At 46.5% G+C, this 20,767-nt stretch overlaps 1 protein-coding gene across 12 annotated transcripts in view; it reads right to left on the bottom strand.

Annotated features, from left to right (window-relative positions):
* MYBPC1 (myosin binding protein C1) overlaps positions 1-20,767 on the bottom strand; it is a 130,947-nt gene that overhangs the window by 98,102 nt on the left and 12,078 nt on the right. For 8 of the 12 annotated variants that reach the window (XM_053255297.1, XM_053255295.1, XM_053255300.1 and 5 more), the window contains exons 2-3: positions 4,456-4,494; positions 378-419 (exon numbers count right to left, since the gene is read on the bottom strand). In XM_053255297.1, the coding sequence (XP_053111272.1) occupies positions 378-419; positions 4,456-4,494 (81 nt within the window). The remainder of the gene's footprint in view (positions 1-377; positions 420-4,455; positions 4,495-20,767) is intronic. The other 4 variants (XM_053255296.1, XM_053255304.1, XM_053255301.1 and 1 more) reach the window with 1 other exon arrangement.

Below are 20,767 nucleotides of genomic sequence, written 5' to 3' on the forward strand. Positions count from 1 at the left end.
TTACCACAATACTCTTTTGTGTGTGTGTTTGCTCTAACAGACTAACACAGCTATACCTCTAGAATTGTTTAACTTGAAAACTGCAGAGCTCAGAACATACCAAACTAGTCTAAAGAGCAAGCCTTTGATTCTTTATGGCTTACTAAGGAAGCCTTTATGGTTTATGGCACTATTTCCTTATTCAAGATACACAGACAAAATCCAGGAAGTCACAACAAATCACACTCATAAAAAGTAATGGAATGAAAAGATGGCCAAAAGAGAGAGGAAGGAAGGAACAATAAGACAGAAAAGAGAAAACCCAAATAACCTACTTCAACTGTAGCATATAGTGATATTTTGGTTGCTTTTAGCTTTGGAGCAACAATTGCACTCACCTTTTCCTGGTGCCTCTCCATCCTCCTGAGGTTTATTTTGCTCTGTGTAGGAAGTAGAAGCACACTTTTGAGAGAAAAACACCCTGATTATAAACATTTGCGCTGGCATACCTGCCTGCAGTACTGATGTAACAACAGCTTTTTTAGCTGTTGCACTAGTACAGCTGTCAGTATGCCCCAGAACATTCATTGCCTTGGGAGCAAGGGTTAGATGGTTGACATAAAATGGAAACTGTGATTATTAAAATAAAATAATAAAATAATACAGTGGGATTTGTTAACATGTGCACTTCTATTGGTTAGAGTGATGGTGTGTTCTGTGGTTCTTTAGATGCTTGTGTTTTATACAGCTGGCAATTAGACCAGTTCATGGAGGATAAGTCTATCAGTGGCATTAGTCATGATGGCTATAGGGAACGTCCATATTCAGAGGCAATTTGCCACTGAATACCAGTTGCTGAGGAGCAACTGCAGGGTTATTATTGCCTTCATGCCCTGCTTGTGAACTTCCTAGAGGTATCTGGTTGGCCAGGGGGAGGGGACAGGAGCATGCTAGCTAACCACAAGGATTTATCTCTCCGTGCTAGAACCCTCACTAGCCAGGATTCCAAACCATGGGAAGAAAAGCTCCCTGGGTTTAATGCTTGTCTCTGCAGACGAGTGCTGAATAGGGATGTGCACGGAACTGGTTCGGAGGTCCTCTGAACTGGTCCGAAAGACCGGCAGTTCAGCCGGTTTGAAAGAGGGTGATAACATTAAGGATTGGGGAGGGTGCTCTTAGGTAGTGCACCTCCTTGCCGCCTTGGTACATTGTGGACTGGAAGTGGCTGGAAGTAGCTGCCGCACGTGCACATGTCATGATGTGCACACATGCAGCCGCCACTTCCGGTCCACAGTGTACTGGGGCGGCAAGGAGGTATGCTGCCACAGCAGGACCGTTCTTGAGAACAACACCAGCAGGGGAAACATGGTGTGTGTGTGTGGGGGGGGGGTAAGAGCACCCTCCCCAGTCCTTAAAGTTATCCCCCTACTTCGAACCAGTAGTCACCAGTTCAGTGCACATCCCTAGTGCTGAACATGAGGAGATCAGGGGCTGTTCCTGTTGGAGATATAGCTCCAGGAGCATCAACTTTTTCAACCTTCTATCCAATTGGCCACCATGGGCATTGGAATAGCGATAATAAGCAAGGGGCTTCCCGTTAGTTTCTCCACTCTTGTTGCTTCTTTCTCTGATCCGGCTTCTGATTTGTAGACTGATACTCTCAGGTCTTCCGCTCCTTTTTGTACCTGCTTGTTGCATTTTTACTCTTCCTTCTTCCTTGTTCTGCTCTCCTACTATGAAGACATAGTGGCAGGTCTCACGATCTGTGAGACCCGCTTTCTCCAAAACTGCGGGAAGAGCGGGCTAAGCAGATGACCGAGCAGGGAGCCTCGGGTGGCCAGATCGGCCGTCCACACGTTTTCCGGCTCCGTGACGGAGCCAGTGGGGGCTGGGGGGAGTGGGGGCCGTGCCGATCCCTGGAAATCCCACAATGCACCGCACTAGTGTGCAGTGCATTTTGGGGATCCCTCCCATGCTGGCCTGTCTTGGTGCTTTGTGGCGCCGACAGATGAGCACTTAGCCCAGGTTAAGGGTGTGTTCATGCCCTTAACCCGGGCTAAGTGGTGGGCTCCCTAAGTGGGTTTGCCAGCATGCCACTGGGAGGAGCTGCATGGCTCCCGGTTGTACTCAGACCAGATTTGGCTGCCTTAGCCCAGACTTGGCTGCGTGTGAGAACAGCCTCCTAGTGTTTTGTTGTTGTTTCAGCCTAAAGACTGGCTCAGACATAAAACGTAAACCATGGTTTACCACTACACAAATGAGCTTCAGAAAGCCGTTGAGGCTATTTTCACACAGTCTGCAAAAATCAGGCTAAGGGAGCCTAGCACGATTTTTGTAGACCGTGAGAAACACCAGGCTTGACTGTGAGCCTGGTGGTTCTTAAGCGGGTCACCTGCTTAAGTAGCCCTCTCCTAAGCCCGGGTTAGTGGAGTGAGCGCTCCGCTAACCCGGGCTTCCTGATTGTGAGTTGCTGCGCTGTTACTCCACGCTGTGGCTACTCACGAGGAGACCCCCAACCTGGAGGCTGAAAAGCAACCTCCCGGCTTGGAGGTCTCTCCAGCATGCCCTGCGCACTCACACAGGGCATGCTGGAGCTTCTGGGGGCCGCGCAGTCCCTGAACTCCCCAGCCTCTGCCAGCTCCATAATGGAGCCCACAGTCGTGTGGGCAGCCGGTTCGGCCGTCCAGAGCAGACTGTCTGCACGTGTGCAGGGAGAGCAGGCTAAGACCGCTCTCCCCACTCACCCTCCCCAGGCGGGTCTCTTTGATCGTGAGACCCCGCCTCATTGACTTGTGCACTCCCTGTTCTGTTCTCTTGCACGTAAGATGAGCAAAATGAACTTTTAAAATTTCATTTTCGTTTTGAACAAACCACAGTACTGTGTTACATGTGAACTGGAAGAACAAATATTTATTTTAACCCTGTTTTGTTAACAAAACAGGTTATCAAACCATGATTTGATCCTGGTTAGTTTTAACAAGCTTGAAACACCATGAGCCGGGTCTCACGATCAGTGAGACCCAGTTCGCAAGAGTGAGTGGGGAGAGCAGGCTAAGTGCTCTCTCCCCACTCACGATCAGAGCGGGAGCCCTGGGCAGCCGGATTGGCCGCCCACACGATTGTCAGCTCTGTGATGGAGCTGGTGGGGGCTGGGGAGCTCGGGGGCCACGTGGCATACCGTGTGGCGTACTGTGAGCGCACAGGGCATACTGGGAAGACATCTGGAGCTGGAAGGTGGCTTTTTGCCTCCCCTCCGGGGGTCTACCCATGAATAACTGTGGCGCAGAGCTGCACTGTGGCTACTCATGATCTTCAAAAATGTATCGTGAGAAGAGCTTCAGTCTCTCTCAGCCTAACCTACTTGAAAAGGTTGTTAGACAATAATACGAGGAGGGGAAAACCTTGTGCCTTTCCCTAAGCTCCATACAGTAAGGGTAAGATGGAATAGTTAACCAAAACAAGAAACAAAAACAAAACCCAAAACTTTACACTACAGCAGCACTTTCCAGAGTAGACCCTGTAACGGGGTCACGATGTATCTGTGCAGTGTGCTTCTGCACTTCCTGTGTTGTGACACCGCAGTCCCTACGCTGTCAGCAGGGTGCCGTTTGCATTTCGGATACCTTGTTTCAGATTTAATCACTGTGATTTATTGCTATAACATTGTATGTCCGGCTGAAAAATGTTTACTGTATTTCCTCCTGCTGGTAGCTTTGCTATTTACATTTTGAATGTGATTTGCCTGAACCGAAGCATTTTGCCGCTGTTGAGTAGGTAATCTGGAAAGCACCACTCAATCCTCTATATGCTTACTTGGAATTAATCCCATTTAGTGGGATTTACTTCCAGATTAGCATACATAAGATTTCAGTTGTAGTTCTTTTTCGATGTAAAATGGACCTTAATGTTACACATGCATTCTAATGATATACTAATAGGGTTAAAGTTTAACAAATTATGCAAACTGATTGGAATAGAAATGCGCAAATATCTGAAATCTGGTGAATTTTCAATTCAAATACATTATTAATATGCTCAGAGCCCCTACTTGCACGTTTTGTACCGGATTGCCTTGCCATTAGTTATCTTATGTAGGTGAAATATTAAGTATTGGATTTTCTGCATGTACTGAAACAGAAATATGGGGTCTGTCTGTCTCTCTCTTTTTAAAAAGGCAAAAGAATGTTTCTCATGTTGTTATACTCATTGCTACCAAGTCAAAAATTCCCTCCCCTGATCTCCCTGATCCTTCCAAGTACACTTTCCCCAAAAGAATTCTGCGGAATGTATCTCCGTGAGGTACCCACAAAACTACTATTCCCATAGCTCCTGGGAAAAGCCATGTCAATTAAATCACCATAAATCAAGTTAGACCTTTAACGCAGTTATGAGTACAGTAAGCAATCCCCTTTTCATTTACAATATGTGATCTGTATAATACTGTATTAAGGAAAACTGCACAACCCCTTTACTAACCTGTAGGCGGCGGCAATGCATTTTCTGCTTCTGTTTCATCTGAAAAGTAAGGATTTAAAAAGAAGTTTAGAAGCATGTATGTACATATGTTCTAGTAGACAAGTGATAGAGCACGACAAATTCTGGATTTTAAAAGCTATGACTAAGGGGCTAGTCTCACGAGCAGCAAAAATCGGGCTAGGAGAAGCTAGCTCGATTTTTGCTGCTTGTGTAAACCACCAGGCTCACAGGTGAGCCTGGTGGCCTACAGGTGGCTAGCCCGCTTTTGTAGCCCTCCCCTAAGCCCGGGTTTGTGGAGCAAGCGCTCCGCAAACCCGGGCTTCCTGATCGTGAGTAGCTGCAGCGTGGCTCCACACTGTAGCTACTCACGAGTAGACCCCCGGAGGGGAGGCAAAAAGCCGCCTCCTGGCTCCGGGGGTCTTTCCAGTATGTCCTGTGCACTTGCGCAGGGCATACTGGAGCTTCTGGGGGTTGCGCGGCCCCTGAGCTCCCCAGCCCCCGCCGGCTCCATCATGGAGCTGGAAATCATGTGGGCGGCCAATCTTGCTGCCCAGAGCTCCTGCTCTGATTGTGAGTGGGGAAAGCGGGCTTAGCCCGCTCTCCCGACTCTGCTGCAGAAACCAGGTCTCACTGATTGTGAGACCTGGCTCTAAATCTTATTTACTGCATAAGAAATGTTTTCAGTTACATCTGGATGAATGGAACACTTGTGGGAGGACGCTGAGCTAGCACAAAAATGTTGCACTAGTGAGTTGCACTGAATTTGGAGCTTGTACTCCAGATGAGTGATGCACTACTGGAAGCATGCATGCAGTTGCACAACTGCAGCACTCGTCCCTTGGGAACCTTTGTGCAAGAGTACTATGGTACAATTCTGCAATTCCCCATTTTTAGTGCAACTGAACTATCTTTTGGTGCAGGTGCAACTTTGCTCATTCCACAAGTACACTGCTGCTTTGGATGTGTCCGCCACAGATTTACCTACCGTATATAGCCTACTAAATGGCCAGTTTTTAGTTTGAACTGGTTTATTGTTTCACAGAGGAAAACAGCAAACGAGCTCACACACAAGACTGCTTTACTTTTTCTATAATGACAAGACCTAAACTTGAAACTGATCTGCTGTTTCTATTATTATTATTATTGTACATGTAATACTAGGGGGACATCAATGCACATGGAGCCTTTCAGAATTTCTACAGCAAAAAGAAGAGGGCAGGACAGTTTATCAAAGAGTTTATGATCCATAGATAAGTGGTCGATATATCCATCCACATTAACATAGATAATACAGTCATCCTTCACCAACCGCTAGGGTTCTGTTCTGGCAAAACCTTGCCATTATCAAATTTGCGGTTATTATTACATTTTATTACATTTATATCCTGCTCTTCCTCCAAGGAGCCCAGAGCGGTGTACTACATACAGGTGAAACTCGGAAAATTAGAATATCGTGCAAAAGTCCATTAATTTCAGTAATGCAAATTAAAAGGTGAAACTGATATATGAGACAGATGCATTACATGCAAAGCGAGATAAGTCAAGCCTTAATTTGTTATAATTGTGATGATCATGGCGTACAGCTCATGAAAACCCCAAATCCACAATCTCAGAAAATTAGAATATTACATGGAACCAATAAGACAAGGATTGAAGAATAGAACAATATCGGACCTCTGAAAAGTATACAGTGTACTGTGCTTTATTGGCCAGCAAACTCGCCTGACCTGACCCCATAGAGAATCTATGGGGCATTGCCAAGAGAAAGATGAGAGACATGAGACCAAACAATGCAGAATTGCTGAAGGCCGCTAATGAAGCATCCTGGTCTTCCATAATACCTCATCAGTGCCACAGGCTGATAGCATCCATGCCACGCCACATTGTGGCAGTAATTGCTGCAAAAGGGGCCCAAACCAAGTACTGAATACATATGCATGCTTATACTTTTCAGAGGTCCGATATTGTTCTATTCTTCAATCCTTGTCTTCTTGGTTCCATGTAATATTCTAATTTTCTGAGATTGTGTGTTTTCATGAGCTGTACGCCATGATCATCACAATTATAACAAATTAAGGCTTGACTTATCTCGCTTTGCATGTAATGCATCTGACTCATATATCAGTTTCACCTTTTAATTTGCATTACTGAAATTAATGGACTTTTGCACAATATTCTAATTTTCCGAGTTTCACCTGTACTTAAGTTTCTCTTTCACAACAACCCTGTGAAGTAGGTTAGGCTGAGAGAGAAGTGACTGGCCCAGAGTCACCCAGCTAGTATCATGGCTGAATGGGGATTTGAACTCGGGTCTCCCCAGTCCTAGCCCAGCACTCTAACCACTACACCACTCTGGCTCTATCATCATACCATCCTGCTGGTTGGTGAAGCATTAAAGTTTATGGAAAACAGGGTTAGGGGAACCACAATCACCAAAAAGACCTAAAAACAAAGGGGGGGGGATACAAAAAAATTGCTTTAAAAATCACCAAAAAATCCTGTAATATCGCCAAGAGTCACCAAGAAGAATGAGCAGATCAAACCTCAGGACATTTTTTTAACTCCTCAAAATCACTCAAAGGCATTTTAAATTGGTAACGGACAGCAAGTTCAGCATGGGTTAGCAAGGGTCACCAAGACAAATGAGCAGATCAAACCTCTGAACCACCCCCAAAATCACTGAAACCCCTCCAAAATCACAAAAAGCCTCACCATACGCAGATACTCAGGTCACAGTTGGCAAGACCTCCCATTCGCATATACTCAAAATCGTGGTTGGTAAAAATGTGGTTGGAAAGGGATGACTGTATTCTTAAAAGAGTTTGCCCATCATTGCTTGCCACACACCATCATTGCTTGCCACAAGTATTGCAACATTCACAACCTATTAGCTTTCCTCAAATCAAAATCTAGAATTACAAAGCTGAATTCTCAGGATGGGATCCTCTCCTGTAAGTGCTGGATCAGTGAGCATTGGGTTTTAGGATCTTGATGGCAGGAGGATAGCATTGACTGGTGGCTTCACATTTATTTATTAAAATAATGTATATGTTTTCTTTCTGTTAATTCTGTTATTCAAGGTAGCTTGCAACATCGATATTAAAACAGTCCATTAAGATACAAAAGAAGCAAAGATAAATTATCAAATCCTTACAAAAATCATAAACACAGCAGCTGATAGTTTAATAACAGTGGCTGACATCCTGACCAATAAAGCACATGTGTTAGTAGTCTCCAGGGCAGAGTGGGCGACACCCACCTGAAAATACCTGAAAATATTTGTCAGGCATGTTATCTCCTCTGTATGTCTTCTCTAGCCATTTCTCTGACCTCCTCCTTGTCTGTGTTTCTTACCTGCCTGCAGCCTGGCCCCAGAGTTTACGTAGGGTGGGTGATGGTACCAGAATTTTGTAAACACCAATAGGAACTGGGCTAAGGAAGCCCGGTTTTGCTGGTAAATGTGAACTGCCAGGAGCTACAAAACCCTACTCAGAAGAATCCAATCACCATTTTGGTTAGAGAGCAGGCAGGCTGGCTGTTGGCAAGTCTGATATTTTGCTGGCTTCTTTGTTTGTGTTTGTTTGGAGGGGAGGAAAGTAACCTCTGCTTTCTATCCCTTGCTCTTTGATCTGTATGCAAAGCATTATGGCCATTCCCAAAATGACATGCCATAGAACATTGGAAGGAATAGCAAACTGTAAGACTGGGCTAATTAAATTAGAATCTGGCATAAGAAGCCAGAAAGTTCTTCTAGGGCACATGCATGCATTTCTGAGTCTAGACTGCTTTTCAAATAATTTCAGGAACAACTTTCCATGTGGGTGTCGTGTATGTAGAGAAGGAATGGATTCTGTTGGAAGGAAAAGAATTTTAAAAATCCATTTGATATGCAGAGAGCTAACCACACTTTTCCCTGGATTGTAGCCAGCATTCCTAACATTAATATGTCCACTGGGGGTTTGGGTTCATTGGGCAAGGATTATAGGCATGGTCTCTATTTAAAAAATACATTTGTTGCTTGCTAGGATGGACACCCAGGATAAGTGGCGGGCACATAAGGCGGGCAGAGAGTGGCACCCAGCTGTTCAGCAGGCATGGAGTAGAGAGAGGGTGTCACCATGCACCTTTGCTTCTCTTGGTGTCCTCTAAGTTACAGGAGATGGTTCATAGCTGCAGCAAGCATTATTGATAAACCTGTGATTTGTCTATTATGTATCTATGCATTTTTTAAATAGTCAGACAGAGCTGCCCTTGTAACTTCAGAATGCATTTGTTCTCCACTTTTGTAGTTTGTCTCTGCTTCACCTGTGGCTTATACGGATGTATTTACCTTTACATATATAGCCTGTGCTTCCTTCAAGATGCCCAGAGTGGTGTGCATGGTTACATTTATCCTCCCAACAGCCCTATGAGGAACTATTGCTGGGAGATAAGTGACTGTCCTAGAGTCACCCAGTGAGTTTCATGGCTGAATGGGGATTTGAACTTGGATTTCCCCAGTCTAGTCTAGCACTTTAACCACTCTGGCTCAGCATTCTTTCTTGTTGTTAACCCTGCTAACTGAGCAAAGAGGCATCTTTTAAAAGTGGTGATTCTCTTTATTTAGCAGGGGAAGAGCAACTGGCCCTATCCATCCCCAGCACTGCATCTCACCAGTGGCTGTTGCTGGCATCTATCTTATGTTTCTTTTTTAGATTGTGAGCCCTTTGGGGACAGGGAGTCATTTTATTTATTTATTTATTTATTTATTTATTTATTTATTTATTTATTTATTTATTTAATATCTATGTAAACCACTTTGGGAACTTTTTGTTGAAAAGCAGTATATAAATATTCATCGTATTTGTCATCATGTTCATATTAGTTGTATTTGTTTTTGAAATAATCAGGCAGACAGAGCTGCTCTGGTGACTTCAGAATGCATTTACTCTTCACAGAAGCAGCCTTTTGTAGCTGGTCTCTGTTTTACTTGGGGCTTGTACAGCTGTGTGTGTGTGTGTGTGTGTGTGTGTGTGTGTGTGTGCACGCGCGCGCGCGCTGGTGTTTGATCCTGCCATGTTAGATACAAGTCTACACACTACTGTAATCCTGTTAAACACTATAAAGCAACAGATGTTGTCCATATTTCTCTGAATCTCTGCTGATGAGCAACTGAGATTGTGTGCTTTTGTGCGTGTTTGTATTTGTATTTTGATCCCACTCATTAGCTACATATCTGAATGTTGCCAAGTATTGTGAAGGCACCCGCCTAGCCCTGGCTCCACCTCCACAGCTGCTGACAGTTAGCTCCACCTCTCACTACATGTGGCTCCAACCATCAACTGCCCTGCCTAGCACTTGACCTCCTCACCCAGGCCCTGTAACCACAAGCTGCCACTGCTCCAGGGATGTAGTGGGAATCCTCGCCCTGGTTGCATTTGAATGGGAGACTAGAAGTGTGAGCACTGTAAAATATTCCCCTCAGGGGATGGAGCCGCTCTGGGAAGAGCAGAAAGTTCCAAGTTACCTCCCTGGCTTCTCCAAGATAGGGCTGAGATTCCTGCCTGCAACCTTGGAGGAGCTGCTGCCAGTCTGTGAAGACAATACTGAGCTAGATGGACCAATGGTCTGACTCAGTATATGGCACTTCCTATGTTCCTATGTTTCTTCCCATATGATTGTTGCTCTTCCTTGCTCATGGAGTTTCTTCATATGTATGCTACCAGAGCAGCATGGGAAGAAACCATAAGGAATTGACTCCTTTGTTGCTCCCAGAAAGAATGAATCGACCATGAGATGAGGGCAAAGTAAAGTCAGGAAAGGCTGTTTGGCAAGTAGACCAAGCTAGATGACTCTGGGCCATTTGCCTAAGTCAGATTGCTGCTTTACTGATGTCAGTGTAACAGCTACTATTTTTCGCCACCAATGAAGATTCTTGGACTGTTGCTTTTTACAAGAGTCTTGACTATCCTGGCTTATGCTTCCCCAGATGAAAAGCCTTGTTTGAAATGATATTTCATGTTTATCCAATTGGGCTGCAGTGTGGTTTGGTTTGAGCAGAGCTGCATATAACCGTGCCCTTAAATTTTATGTACTGAAAACCAATGCATACTAGTCTATTCATGTGGCCAGAAGTATTATAAAACCATTGAACCCCAGAGCAAATAACAGAAATAACATTTCAGTTTCACTCATTTACTGTGTGACGGTACACTCTAAATAATGGCTGCATTCACATGTAATGTGAAACTGGAGGTCACTGGACCGGCGGTTATTTTTTCAAACTATGAATCGCATCACTGATGTTCTTCCAACGGTGGTCCGACAACCTTCGTTTTCAGGGCAGGGGAGCCCCTCTCTCTTCCTGGTCTGCTGAGGCCTCATTCCAGCAAGCTCCATAGTGCTCACACCGCCAGACTGTGGGCAAGGCATCAGCACGTCTCCAGGACAGGAGCCACTGACTACGATCTTCAAGGAGGCATCCCAAGCACGATCGTACCTTTTCGGAATAGACTACCCACCCTCTGTGGGAATGGACATTTAAATCCCTTTAAATGCCATGCCATATAAGACCTTCTCCTGGCCTCGTAATAGCCCCGCAACAAAACTGTCTCACACAAGCAAGATTTCTTGCATGGCGGGGAATCTGGGGCGGGGGGGGGGGATATTTTCCTGTTACTCAGGGAAGAGAAGGGAAAATGATGACTTTCTCCTAGGAGGGTATATGTATATCAGGGAGAGCAAAGGATCCTGGGGTCTGGCCTGCTGTGACCAAGGATCCTTTTACAATGGCTCACTCTGGCAAAGCAGTCCATGGGCCAAGCCACATTCCTGCCATTGTGGTGGCTTGCTGCCTGGGGATTAGCACTCTCATAAGAGAGCCAGTTTACTGGGGAGGACCTTAGGCTTGCCAAAAACCTTTGGTCTTCCATCAGACTGAACACTCATTTGAGCTAACCCCCCCTGCAAAAGGGGCTCCCTTGCATGGCCCCCCTGCTCTCTCTGGTTAATGATAGAACATTTGCACAGTGACCCATTCCTCTTCAGGGAAACCTTTCACGCACCAAAGGAGAATTTGAGGCTCCATGTATTAGAGGCTCTGGCTTCCATCTGGTTGGGCATAGCTGGGTGGACAGACTGGGGAAACACCAGGACTGGGACAGATCTTTACTTTCATTCAAATCTGTTGGGTTCAGACCGGCATTACGCCATATGCAGATCTGCCACCATGGAGGATTGCAGGAGAGGGGAACCCCAATTTCCAGTGACCCCAGGAGAGTGTGGTCATCGTTCTGTGCAAAACTGAAGATGGACATGTTCAAAAGGGTAGACAGGCTGGCAGAGGGCATGTTTGACAGCTTCTTCGCCAAGACAGGGAGAGCTGTTGGTGGAGTACCCATCCCTGTGGCTTGCTTTTATAGAGCAACCAGGCTGGGCGGCATTTGCTGTCTGGTCCCCATGGCCTGACACTCTCTTGAGAGAACGGTCCATGGGAGAAAGGGATGTCATCACACATTATTAGCAATTCATCTTAATACCCCTGTCCCCACAGACGGTTGTTCTCATGAGTTTGAAGGGGTATCCCCATGGCCTTACACTTTCATGAGGGGGCAGTCTGCTCTGGAACAGCATCCATTGTCATCACAAAGGAGTAATATCCCCTGTCAGTATTGGCAATGCTGATCCTGCTGCCTGGTCCTTCTCATGAGTAAGCCTAGGGACTGCACGCTTTCCCCAAGGGCCCCCTTCCCCAACATCATTGTACAAAAAACAGACCTTAGCCACTCAAGAATTCCTGGCTGGGGCTGCCTCTTAAACCCGACCCCAGGTATCGCCTCCCTGCCATATGTTGCCATCCCAGCACTCTAATGGGGTTGCTTTGCTCCCGTTACCACCTCGAGTGCATGTGCTTGTGAACATTCATCTTTGTGTTGCTTCATCTTCGGGGACCAGGGCATGTAGTGCCCGTCTTGCCATCCTGTCCCCTTTCTCCCCTGATTGCCAGGAGGGAGGAGCAAGGAATCATGCCGTTTTTGCAAGAAGGTTTCAGACTTTGCCCAGACTAGCAAAAAACTTTAAAAAATAAATAAATCCAAAATCCCGGGAAATGTGGGAAAACTCTCCCATCGGGAAGCATGAGGAATGATGGATAGAGCTAGGGAAAGCCTAGAGTCACAGAGAGATAAGACGTTAATATTAGGCTTGTGCCCGAAACGTTTCGGAGGCCATTGTAAAGGCCTCCGAAACGTTTCGGCGCTGGGGCTGGATTTGGTGCTTCGGCACCGGCGGGGGTAGTACTTTAAGGGCGGGGGGGTGTACTCACCCCCCCCGCCGCATTTCCCCCGCCAGCGCTCTGCAAATTTCAAGCCCCTTGGGGTGGCAGCATTCCTCCCTGCCGCCCCGTTCCCCCCGTCGGCTGGAAGTGGCCGGAAGTTGCGAGCGTGCGTCCGTCATGCGGCAGACGGGCGCGCGTGCGCACGCACAACAGGTGCACGCATGCTCACAACTTCAAGGGGCTTGAAATTTGCAGAGCGCCAGCGGGGGAAACACGGCGGGGGTGTGTGAGTACACCCTCCCCCGCCCTTAAAGTACTACCCCCGCCGCTGCCGAAGACCATTCAGGCACATCCCTAGTTAATATGCTTGCAAACTACAAGCCATTTTGTGATGTTTCTGAAGAAGACTCAGGCAAAGAGTCTTATTTATTTGCAGGCATATTGGGTAAACTGTACAGCGCTCTTGGAGTCCTGCTGCCAACTAACTGCTTCTATCAGAGACTGACTGTTACTTCTGCCCCCTTCACACACCAGGATGTTTCCCTCCAGAATGTAACTTACATTCTTTAAGTAATACAATCATAATACCATCCCAAGTTTTACTAGTAGTTGTATAAACCTCTTCCATCCTCAAACAAGCATGAGGAGTAGCAGCAGCAGTAATGGGTCGGGGTCAACAATGGGTGCTCCCACAGCACTTGGCCAGGTACAGCTGCCCAAGAATGCTGACCTTTGATGCTAGCCCTGGTGTGTGCAATGATTTGTCCTCCACAAAAAACCTTCAGGAAATCCCACAAGGTGACTTCTGTGGAAATGTTAACACCCAGGAGCTCTTTGGTGTATTCATTATTTATCTGCCTGCTTTTTAGCTGGCTAGCAAAATCCAATACAAGACAATGATCAAAACCTAAAAAGCCCATCTCTCTCTCTCTCTCTCTCAGGTAAAGTGTGCCGTCAAGTCGATTTCAACTCCTGACACCCACAGAGCCCTGTGAGTTTTCTTTGGTAGGAGGGGTTTACCATTGCCTCTTCCAGTGCAGTATGAGATGATGCCTTTCAGCATCTTCCTATATCACTGCTGCCCGATATAGGTGTTCCCAGTAGTCTGGGAAACATACCAGCAGTGATTCGAACCAGCAACCTTCTGATTGTTAGTCAAGCATTTCTAAACATTTGAAGTAAGTTCCCCCTAGCCGTATCCCTCAAATGGAAGCGCCATACCCTACAACATTTCTCGGACCCAAAAGGGGGCATGCTTGTAACATCCCAATTATCAAACCAAGGATCACTACTCCATATTATTGAAGGCTCCTTGCCACCTTCTGTGGGCTGTATTCATTTACTCTGGAAATAAGCTGTCTTTTGTAGACTTACAAGAAAAGGAGGTTCTTCTGACCAGATATTCTAGGACAACATAACCTCTTCCAGGACAATTATCAACTGTTCAAAATATACCTCATTCTTTGCAGTGAGTTCATGAGCATGCGTTGACACTGAGGATAGTAGGTCTATATTGCATTCCAAGATTTACCTAGAGACTCTAAGGGGCTTTCCAAACTAGACCCTACAACGGGGCCAGGACATATCTCGGAAGTGTGCTTCCACACTTCCTGCGTCCTGACACCACAGAGTGTCGTTCACATTTCCAATGCCTTGCTTTGAATTTAATTGCTGCGAAATAGAGCTAGGATGTTGTATATCTGGCATAAAGAAGTTGCTTTCCCCCCGGGTTGTTATTTGCTGCGAGACTGCTCCCCATTCTGTTTATGATCTGAATGCAACTTGCCTGAATGGAGGCATTTTGCTGCTGAAGAGCAGCTAGTCTGGAAAGCACCTAAGAGCTGACCCCTGAAGAACAACAACCCAGGCTAAAATATTCAAGCAAGCGTTCTAATAAAGAGGGGTAATGATTTACTGGAGCAAAGCACCAGAAAACAGGAATTTTCCCTGATCAGTGGGAATAGCTGAAGCATATGGAGTTCCAAAAGATGCATACTACTATGGGGAAAACCTGTCCCTGGCCCACTGAAAATGGGGGAGGGGGGAGTTGAAATAGGACCCCTCTCACAAATGTGTTTATCTGTTACAATATTTGTATGTCACCTTTTCATTGAAAAACACTCAAGGGAATTTACAATAACAGAAAAGTAAAACAACCAGTCAATAACCATAAAATAGAACAAGAAACTAAACAAAGCAAATCAATGACAACAGCAAAAATGCAGACTACATTATGTGATGTAAAAAAAAATATCCAGCAAAAATGCAGACTACATTTAGGAAAGCTCAAAGGCTTTCCTAAAAAGCCAAGCCTTAGCCACAGTGGAAAGCCAACAGTGGGGTGGAGATGCAAATCTCTCTGGGGAAGGTATACAACAAACTAGGCACTGCAGTCAAGAAAGCCTGCCTCTCACTGATACCACTGCACCTCAGGCAGTTGGACACTATCAGTAGGCATCTGCCATTGAATGCCTGCTCAATGACACCTTCATATGAGGAGATGCAATCCTTAAGATATCTTGGTCTCAGACTGTTCAGGTTAAGACCAGCACTTTGAACTGGACCCTGAAACAAACTGGCAACCAGTGTAGCTGGAACAACAGTGGAGTACTATGATCAAAATCTTTTGCACCCAATAATGTTCCAGCTGCTGCCCTTCTGAGCCAAACACATTTCAAAGGCAGCCTCAGACACTGACAGAGCAGCACATTGCAATGATCTAATCCAGCGTTCTTCATTGCAAGGTCTAGGAGCCAGTGGAGGCTTCCATCAACCCTAAAAGGCGCTTCACATGATTGCTGTGAAGCGCCTCAATGAGGTCTGCGGGGAGAGCGGGCTTAGCTTAGCCCGCTCTCCCTGCAGACAATTGGTGGCGGAGCCCTGGGCGGCTGGATCGGCCACCCACACAACTGACAGCTCCATCACGGAAGTGGCAGGGGCTCTGGAAGTCCCAGGATGCCCCGCGTGAGTGCGTGGGGCATCCTGGAGAGACCCCTGAGCCCGAGAATCTGCTTGCAGCCTCCCGGTCGGGGGTCTACTCATGTGTCGCTGCATGCTGTGTTGACAAATGAGCAACAAAATGAGGTTAAGGGAGCGCTCACTCCATTAACCTCATTTAAGGGGAGGGTGTTTTAGGCGGACTAGCCGGCTTGAGAGCAGTGGGCTTGCCTGCATGCCCAGTGGTTCCCACGATCAATGGAAACTGGGCTAAGCTCCCTTAGCCCGCTTTCCATTGATCATGGGAATAGCCTCTAAGTGTGATTCCCTACGTGTGCTATTAGGCCTATTCAGATACCCTCTGGCACTGTGAGGAAGCAACCATTCCCGCCATGTGGTGCTGCATTTGCCAAGCACTGGTGGAGCTCCTTTAAGAGAAATGGAGCCCTCTTGAGCCCCAGTGCCCTCTTGGAACATGAGCTCTCTGGGGAAAGCACTGGGAAGGACTGTCCTTTCTAGCATTCTGTGCACACCTTCTAAAATAACTCTGGTGGTTGACAGGGCTCCCTTTCTCTTAAGGGTTCTCCTTTGGTACTGGGGCTGAGGTCAGTGTGGGTGGAAATGGCTCTCACACTGAAGCTTTTTTGCCAAAGTGGCCTCCGCTGGAAAAATAGTTAAGATCACTGATATAATCCAATTTAAATGGCCACTTGGCATGGCCTGTATGTATCCATTGTCTTCCAACACGGGGATGTCCTTGGCTGTCAGCTCTACTTCTGAGGGAAGCCAGTAAAGGCAAACACATAACAGCACCCAAGGCTATTTGCTCAGGATGGACTTGTCAGGCAAGAAAAAAAGGTCAAATGGCTGTTACAATTCTGCTTTGCCCTGATGTAGCATGCTCTGTGAAGTTCCCAGGTGCCACCCTCTACCGTCCAATAGCCTTATAAGGCTGTCTGGCTAGGTGCTGTTGTGAGGGACTTTACTATGGATCAAATCCTTGCTCTGAACGCCTGACAAAGCATGCCATCATCATGGGAGAGAAGTTTTCCTCATTGAATCACGATGAACCTCTTCAGCTGCCAAGGTTGGTGAAATGTCAATACAGACCTAGCCAGGAAAGCCGAAGGCTCTTCTGTGTAAAAATAGAAAATTACTAAAATTAAAAAGAAGAAGAAGAAGAATTGCAGCATGAGAAGATACTCTTGTAGTCTGGTCTTTGTTCTTCAGAAGGAAAACCACTGAGTTGTGGGAAAACAGTGTTGTTTTCCACAGCAAGCTCCATTATTTTTGTTTGCAAGTGCTATGTGGGATTGGGACTGTGTGAGTATCATCACCAGATATGGGCTAGTCCTGGTCATATCATTAGTGACCAGCAATGCAAGTGCCCATCTTTACATTTAGAAAGACCCTTGTCTTGTCCTTAACGCAAGTTGAAATCCTGTATTTTTATGAACAGTCAGAGGAGATTCTACAACTTCTGGCACTCAACTCTTAGGGTACTATCAGAGCACACCCAAATGTTAGTTTCCCAGGCTGTAAGCTTCAAGCTGTTATGCATGTGTGTCAGAAAGATCTTGGGAAAAGACAATAAATTTCCTGCTTGAAGACATAAATACACTTACTGTAAATGGCAAACTATGAGGCTATTCACACGTGCGTGCAAAACTGGGAGCCCAGCCCGGTTTTGCACACACATGTGAACCGACAGGATCGGGCCCAATCCTGGTTGCAACATGGCAGCAAACTTGCCTGAACAGCCACCCTTTAAAATGAGGTTAAGAGAGCAAGCACTCCCTTAACCTCATTTTTGGACCATGTGGCAGCTGTAGCTGCCACACTACGGGGGTCCCGGGGAGGGAAGGGGGATCCCCATTATGCACTGCGCACTTGCGTGGTACATCTTGGTAGTTCCAGAGGCCGGGATGGCACATCCGGGCCCCCGACCCTCCCCGCTGCCTGGCTGCACAGGTATTTGTCCGGGCACATGGGGAGCGCACCCAGCAACACAAGCAGGATCGTCTGCAGGGAAGGCAGCCCGCCCGTGAGCCCTTTCACTGATCATAAAAAGAGGCTTTGTGTGTGCTATACAGGTCCCCATACAGATCTACCAGCAATGATTGAAACGTCCCACCTGTATAAACTGAGGGGGCTTGGTGCATCTCCATTCTTTATAGCAGCCTCTTCGATATCTGGCAACCATTGTGATGTGCCTCCTGAATGACCTTTCCTCTAGGACAGAGGTTCCCAACCTTGGGTCTCAAGATGTCATTGGACTACACTTATTATTACTTATTACTTATTTGATTTCCATAGCACCCTTCCAAAAATAGCTCAGGGCGGTTTACACAGAGAAATAACAAACAAACAAGATGGCTCCCTGTCCCCAAAGGGCTCACAATCTAAAAAGAAACACAAGATAGACACCAGCAACAGTCATTGGAGGTTCTGTGCTGGGGGTGGCTAGGGCCAGTTACCCTCCCCCTGCTAAATAAAGAGAATCACCACGTTAAAAGGTGCCTCTTTGCCAAGTTAGCAGGGGTGACTTGGGGTGACTAGCAGGGACTTCCATCATCCCCAGCCACAATGGACAAAAGTTACAGCCTTTGTAATGGACTGCCATTCACCCAAACACATGTGCAGCCGGATGGGCGGGTGGGGGAGAAGGAAAGGTTCAACCTACCTTCCCCCAGATGTCGGCTCTTTGTCCTGCTGTGTACAAGCTGCACGCCCACACAGGCCGAGCTGCCGGCAGCAACATGGACAGCTATCTGTGCTGCTCCTGACAGTGTAAAGCAATAGAGGCTGGGACTCATTATCCGGCCTCCGAGTATCCCACAGTGCACTGCATGCCAAGGGGGTGCCCATCTCTGTGCCCATCTCCCAGATGGAGGTGCCCATCTTTGTGCCAGCATTTTTGCGCCCTTAACCTCAGCTGAGCTCCACATGGATCCAAGCAGTTCTCATGGGCAGCCAAACCCAGGCTTGGCTTCCTAATCCTGGGCTCGGCTGATTGTGAGAACAGCTTCTGCGCCACCAGGAGCCCCTGGTGGCACAGTGGTAAAACTGCCGCCCTGTAACCAGAAGGTTACAAGTTCGATCCTGACCAGGGGCTCAAGGTTGACTCAGCCTTCCATCCTTCCGAGGTCGGTAAAATGAGTACCCAGAATGTTGGGGGCAATATGCTAAATCATTGTAAACCGCTTAGAGAGCTCTGGCTATAGAGTGGTATATAAATGTAAGTGCTATTGCTATTGCTATTGCTTCTGTGCTTTGCTGCAACATCTAAGCAAAATTGCCATGTTACACAAATTGCAAGTGACAGTTCCCTCACCCAGGGCTTCCTCAAAACTTCATCTCTGCTCTGTTTTCTGAACTTTTGCTAGCTCTTTTAGTATGGCTGGAAACCCTGTAGGTGACTTGCCACAGATGAGGAGAGGGGGACCACTCGCACTGTCTCCATTCCTAACCTCCCCATTTTTTTGTGAGTGCTGTGCGCAGAGCCTACATGTATACAAAACCATCATCATTTCCCTCCCAACCAATAAATATAAGGAAAAACGCTGCTTTACAAGTTCTGCAAAGTAGCCCCTTATGACTTTTTCAGAAGTTGCTCTCAGGCAATGTTTAGGCAGTCATGTCGCTTAAAGCTGTACTGCTGGTTATCAAGCTTAGTTTGAAGACAGCTTGTTGAAGCCAACTATGTGGCAAGGATGGAAATTTACCCATCACCGCTTTTCACTGGATGGCAGAACAAGGCTAGAATATCAAGAAGTGTCATCAAAGTGAAGCCACAGCTGTTACTTGATGTATACAGAGCAATGCTTTCATGTCTTAGCCATGCCAGGAAGAGGATTATGGCTCCAGATTTACACAAGAGGCCAAGTTACCCAAGGGGCCTAATGCCCAGAATTTATTATCTGCCGATACAGAAGTATGCATTGGGCCACAACTCATCTTCCATATCTGTTTGAGAGTGAGTTGCTGATCAGATCCCAGTAGCTGTTCAAAATCAGAAGTTGTACTCTCTTTCAGTTCAATGGTGCCACGCCTTGACAATCGAATAAGGATTTCCCACGACCAAGGTGGTGTGTTGAGAATGGATGTGGTGAAAGTGTAATGGTAGGTTGATTCAGGGATGGCCTTACATTGCAGTGAAGCGAGCCAAGGTGCTTTGGGCAGCTTTTGAGGTGTCCCCTTCATCCACTAGCTCACTCACCTTCTTGCTCACCACTACTACCAGAAGCACCACAGAGGAGAGGAAGCTCTAGCATAACTCTAGGCAAGAGCAGCACTTTCTCCTCCACTTCCTACTTTCACTTCTTCTTAGAATAATAGAATGAAAGGTTCTACACTACTTCTTGGTGACTGCTAACATGGCTGAAAGCAGCAATACAGGACCTTCCCTGTCTCCTTTTGTGCCACTTCTATGTTCCTGAAGCACTGATACATGTTTATAACCGAGGCCCTATCCACACTACAAATCTAAATCAGGCTTATACCACTTTAAGTCCATGGCTTTCCCCCAAACAACTAAGGTTCATAGATTGTTGAAGTGCTGGAAATTCTTTTAGCAACCCCTCCCTCCACCACCCCAGAGCTACTATTCCTATCCCTCCTAGGAAGAGGAAATGACAGCTAAACCTATTTGCTGCCCTATATATATATTCCCTTTTAAATGACCACCTGGAGGTTATTCACTCTTGACTTCAGGCTTCGGGGTAAATGTTGAGCAAAGCCACTTCGAAGTACACTCGTGGCATTTAGGGAAGCAGCCCTTCCCCTCTGCTCTCGGTTTTCTCTTGAAACAAGTACACCTGGCAAGCATCAGTATTTTCCTGCTAGTCAATGGTGGGGGGAAAGCTCCCCGCAGAGATAGATCTGCATTTGTGAAGAGAGGATGCCTCTTATCATGCTAATGATTCTACATCAGCACCTCTCCCTGTCTGCTTCAGAAAAAGCAGCTTAAAACCAGCATTTTAAAAACTCAGACATATGTTGAGTTTGCATCACAAAGCCCAATTTGTGCATGGAGTGGGTCCAAGGATCTCTACGGGGGTTTGGGCTAAGTTTGGTTGGTGTGTGAACACACACACACTCTCCCGAAGGAGATTTGGGGCA

This window comes from Hemicordylus capensis, chromosome 5, assembly GCF_027244095.1.
Source record: "Hemicordylus capensis ecotype Gifberg chromosome 5, rHemCap1.1.pri, whole genome shotgun sequence".
Taxonomy (NCBI): Eukaryota; Metazoa; Chordata; class Lepidosauria; order Squamata; family Cordylidae; genus Hemicordylus; species Hemicordylus capensis.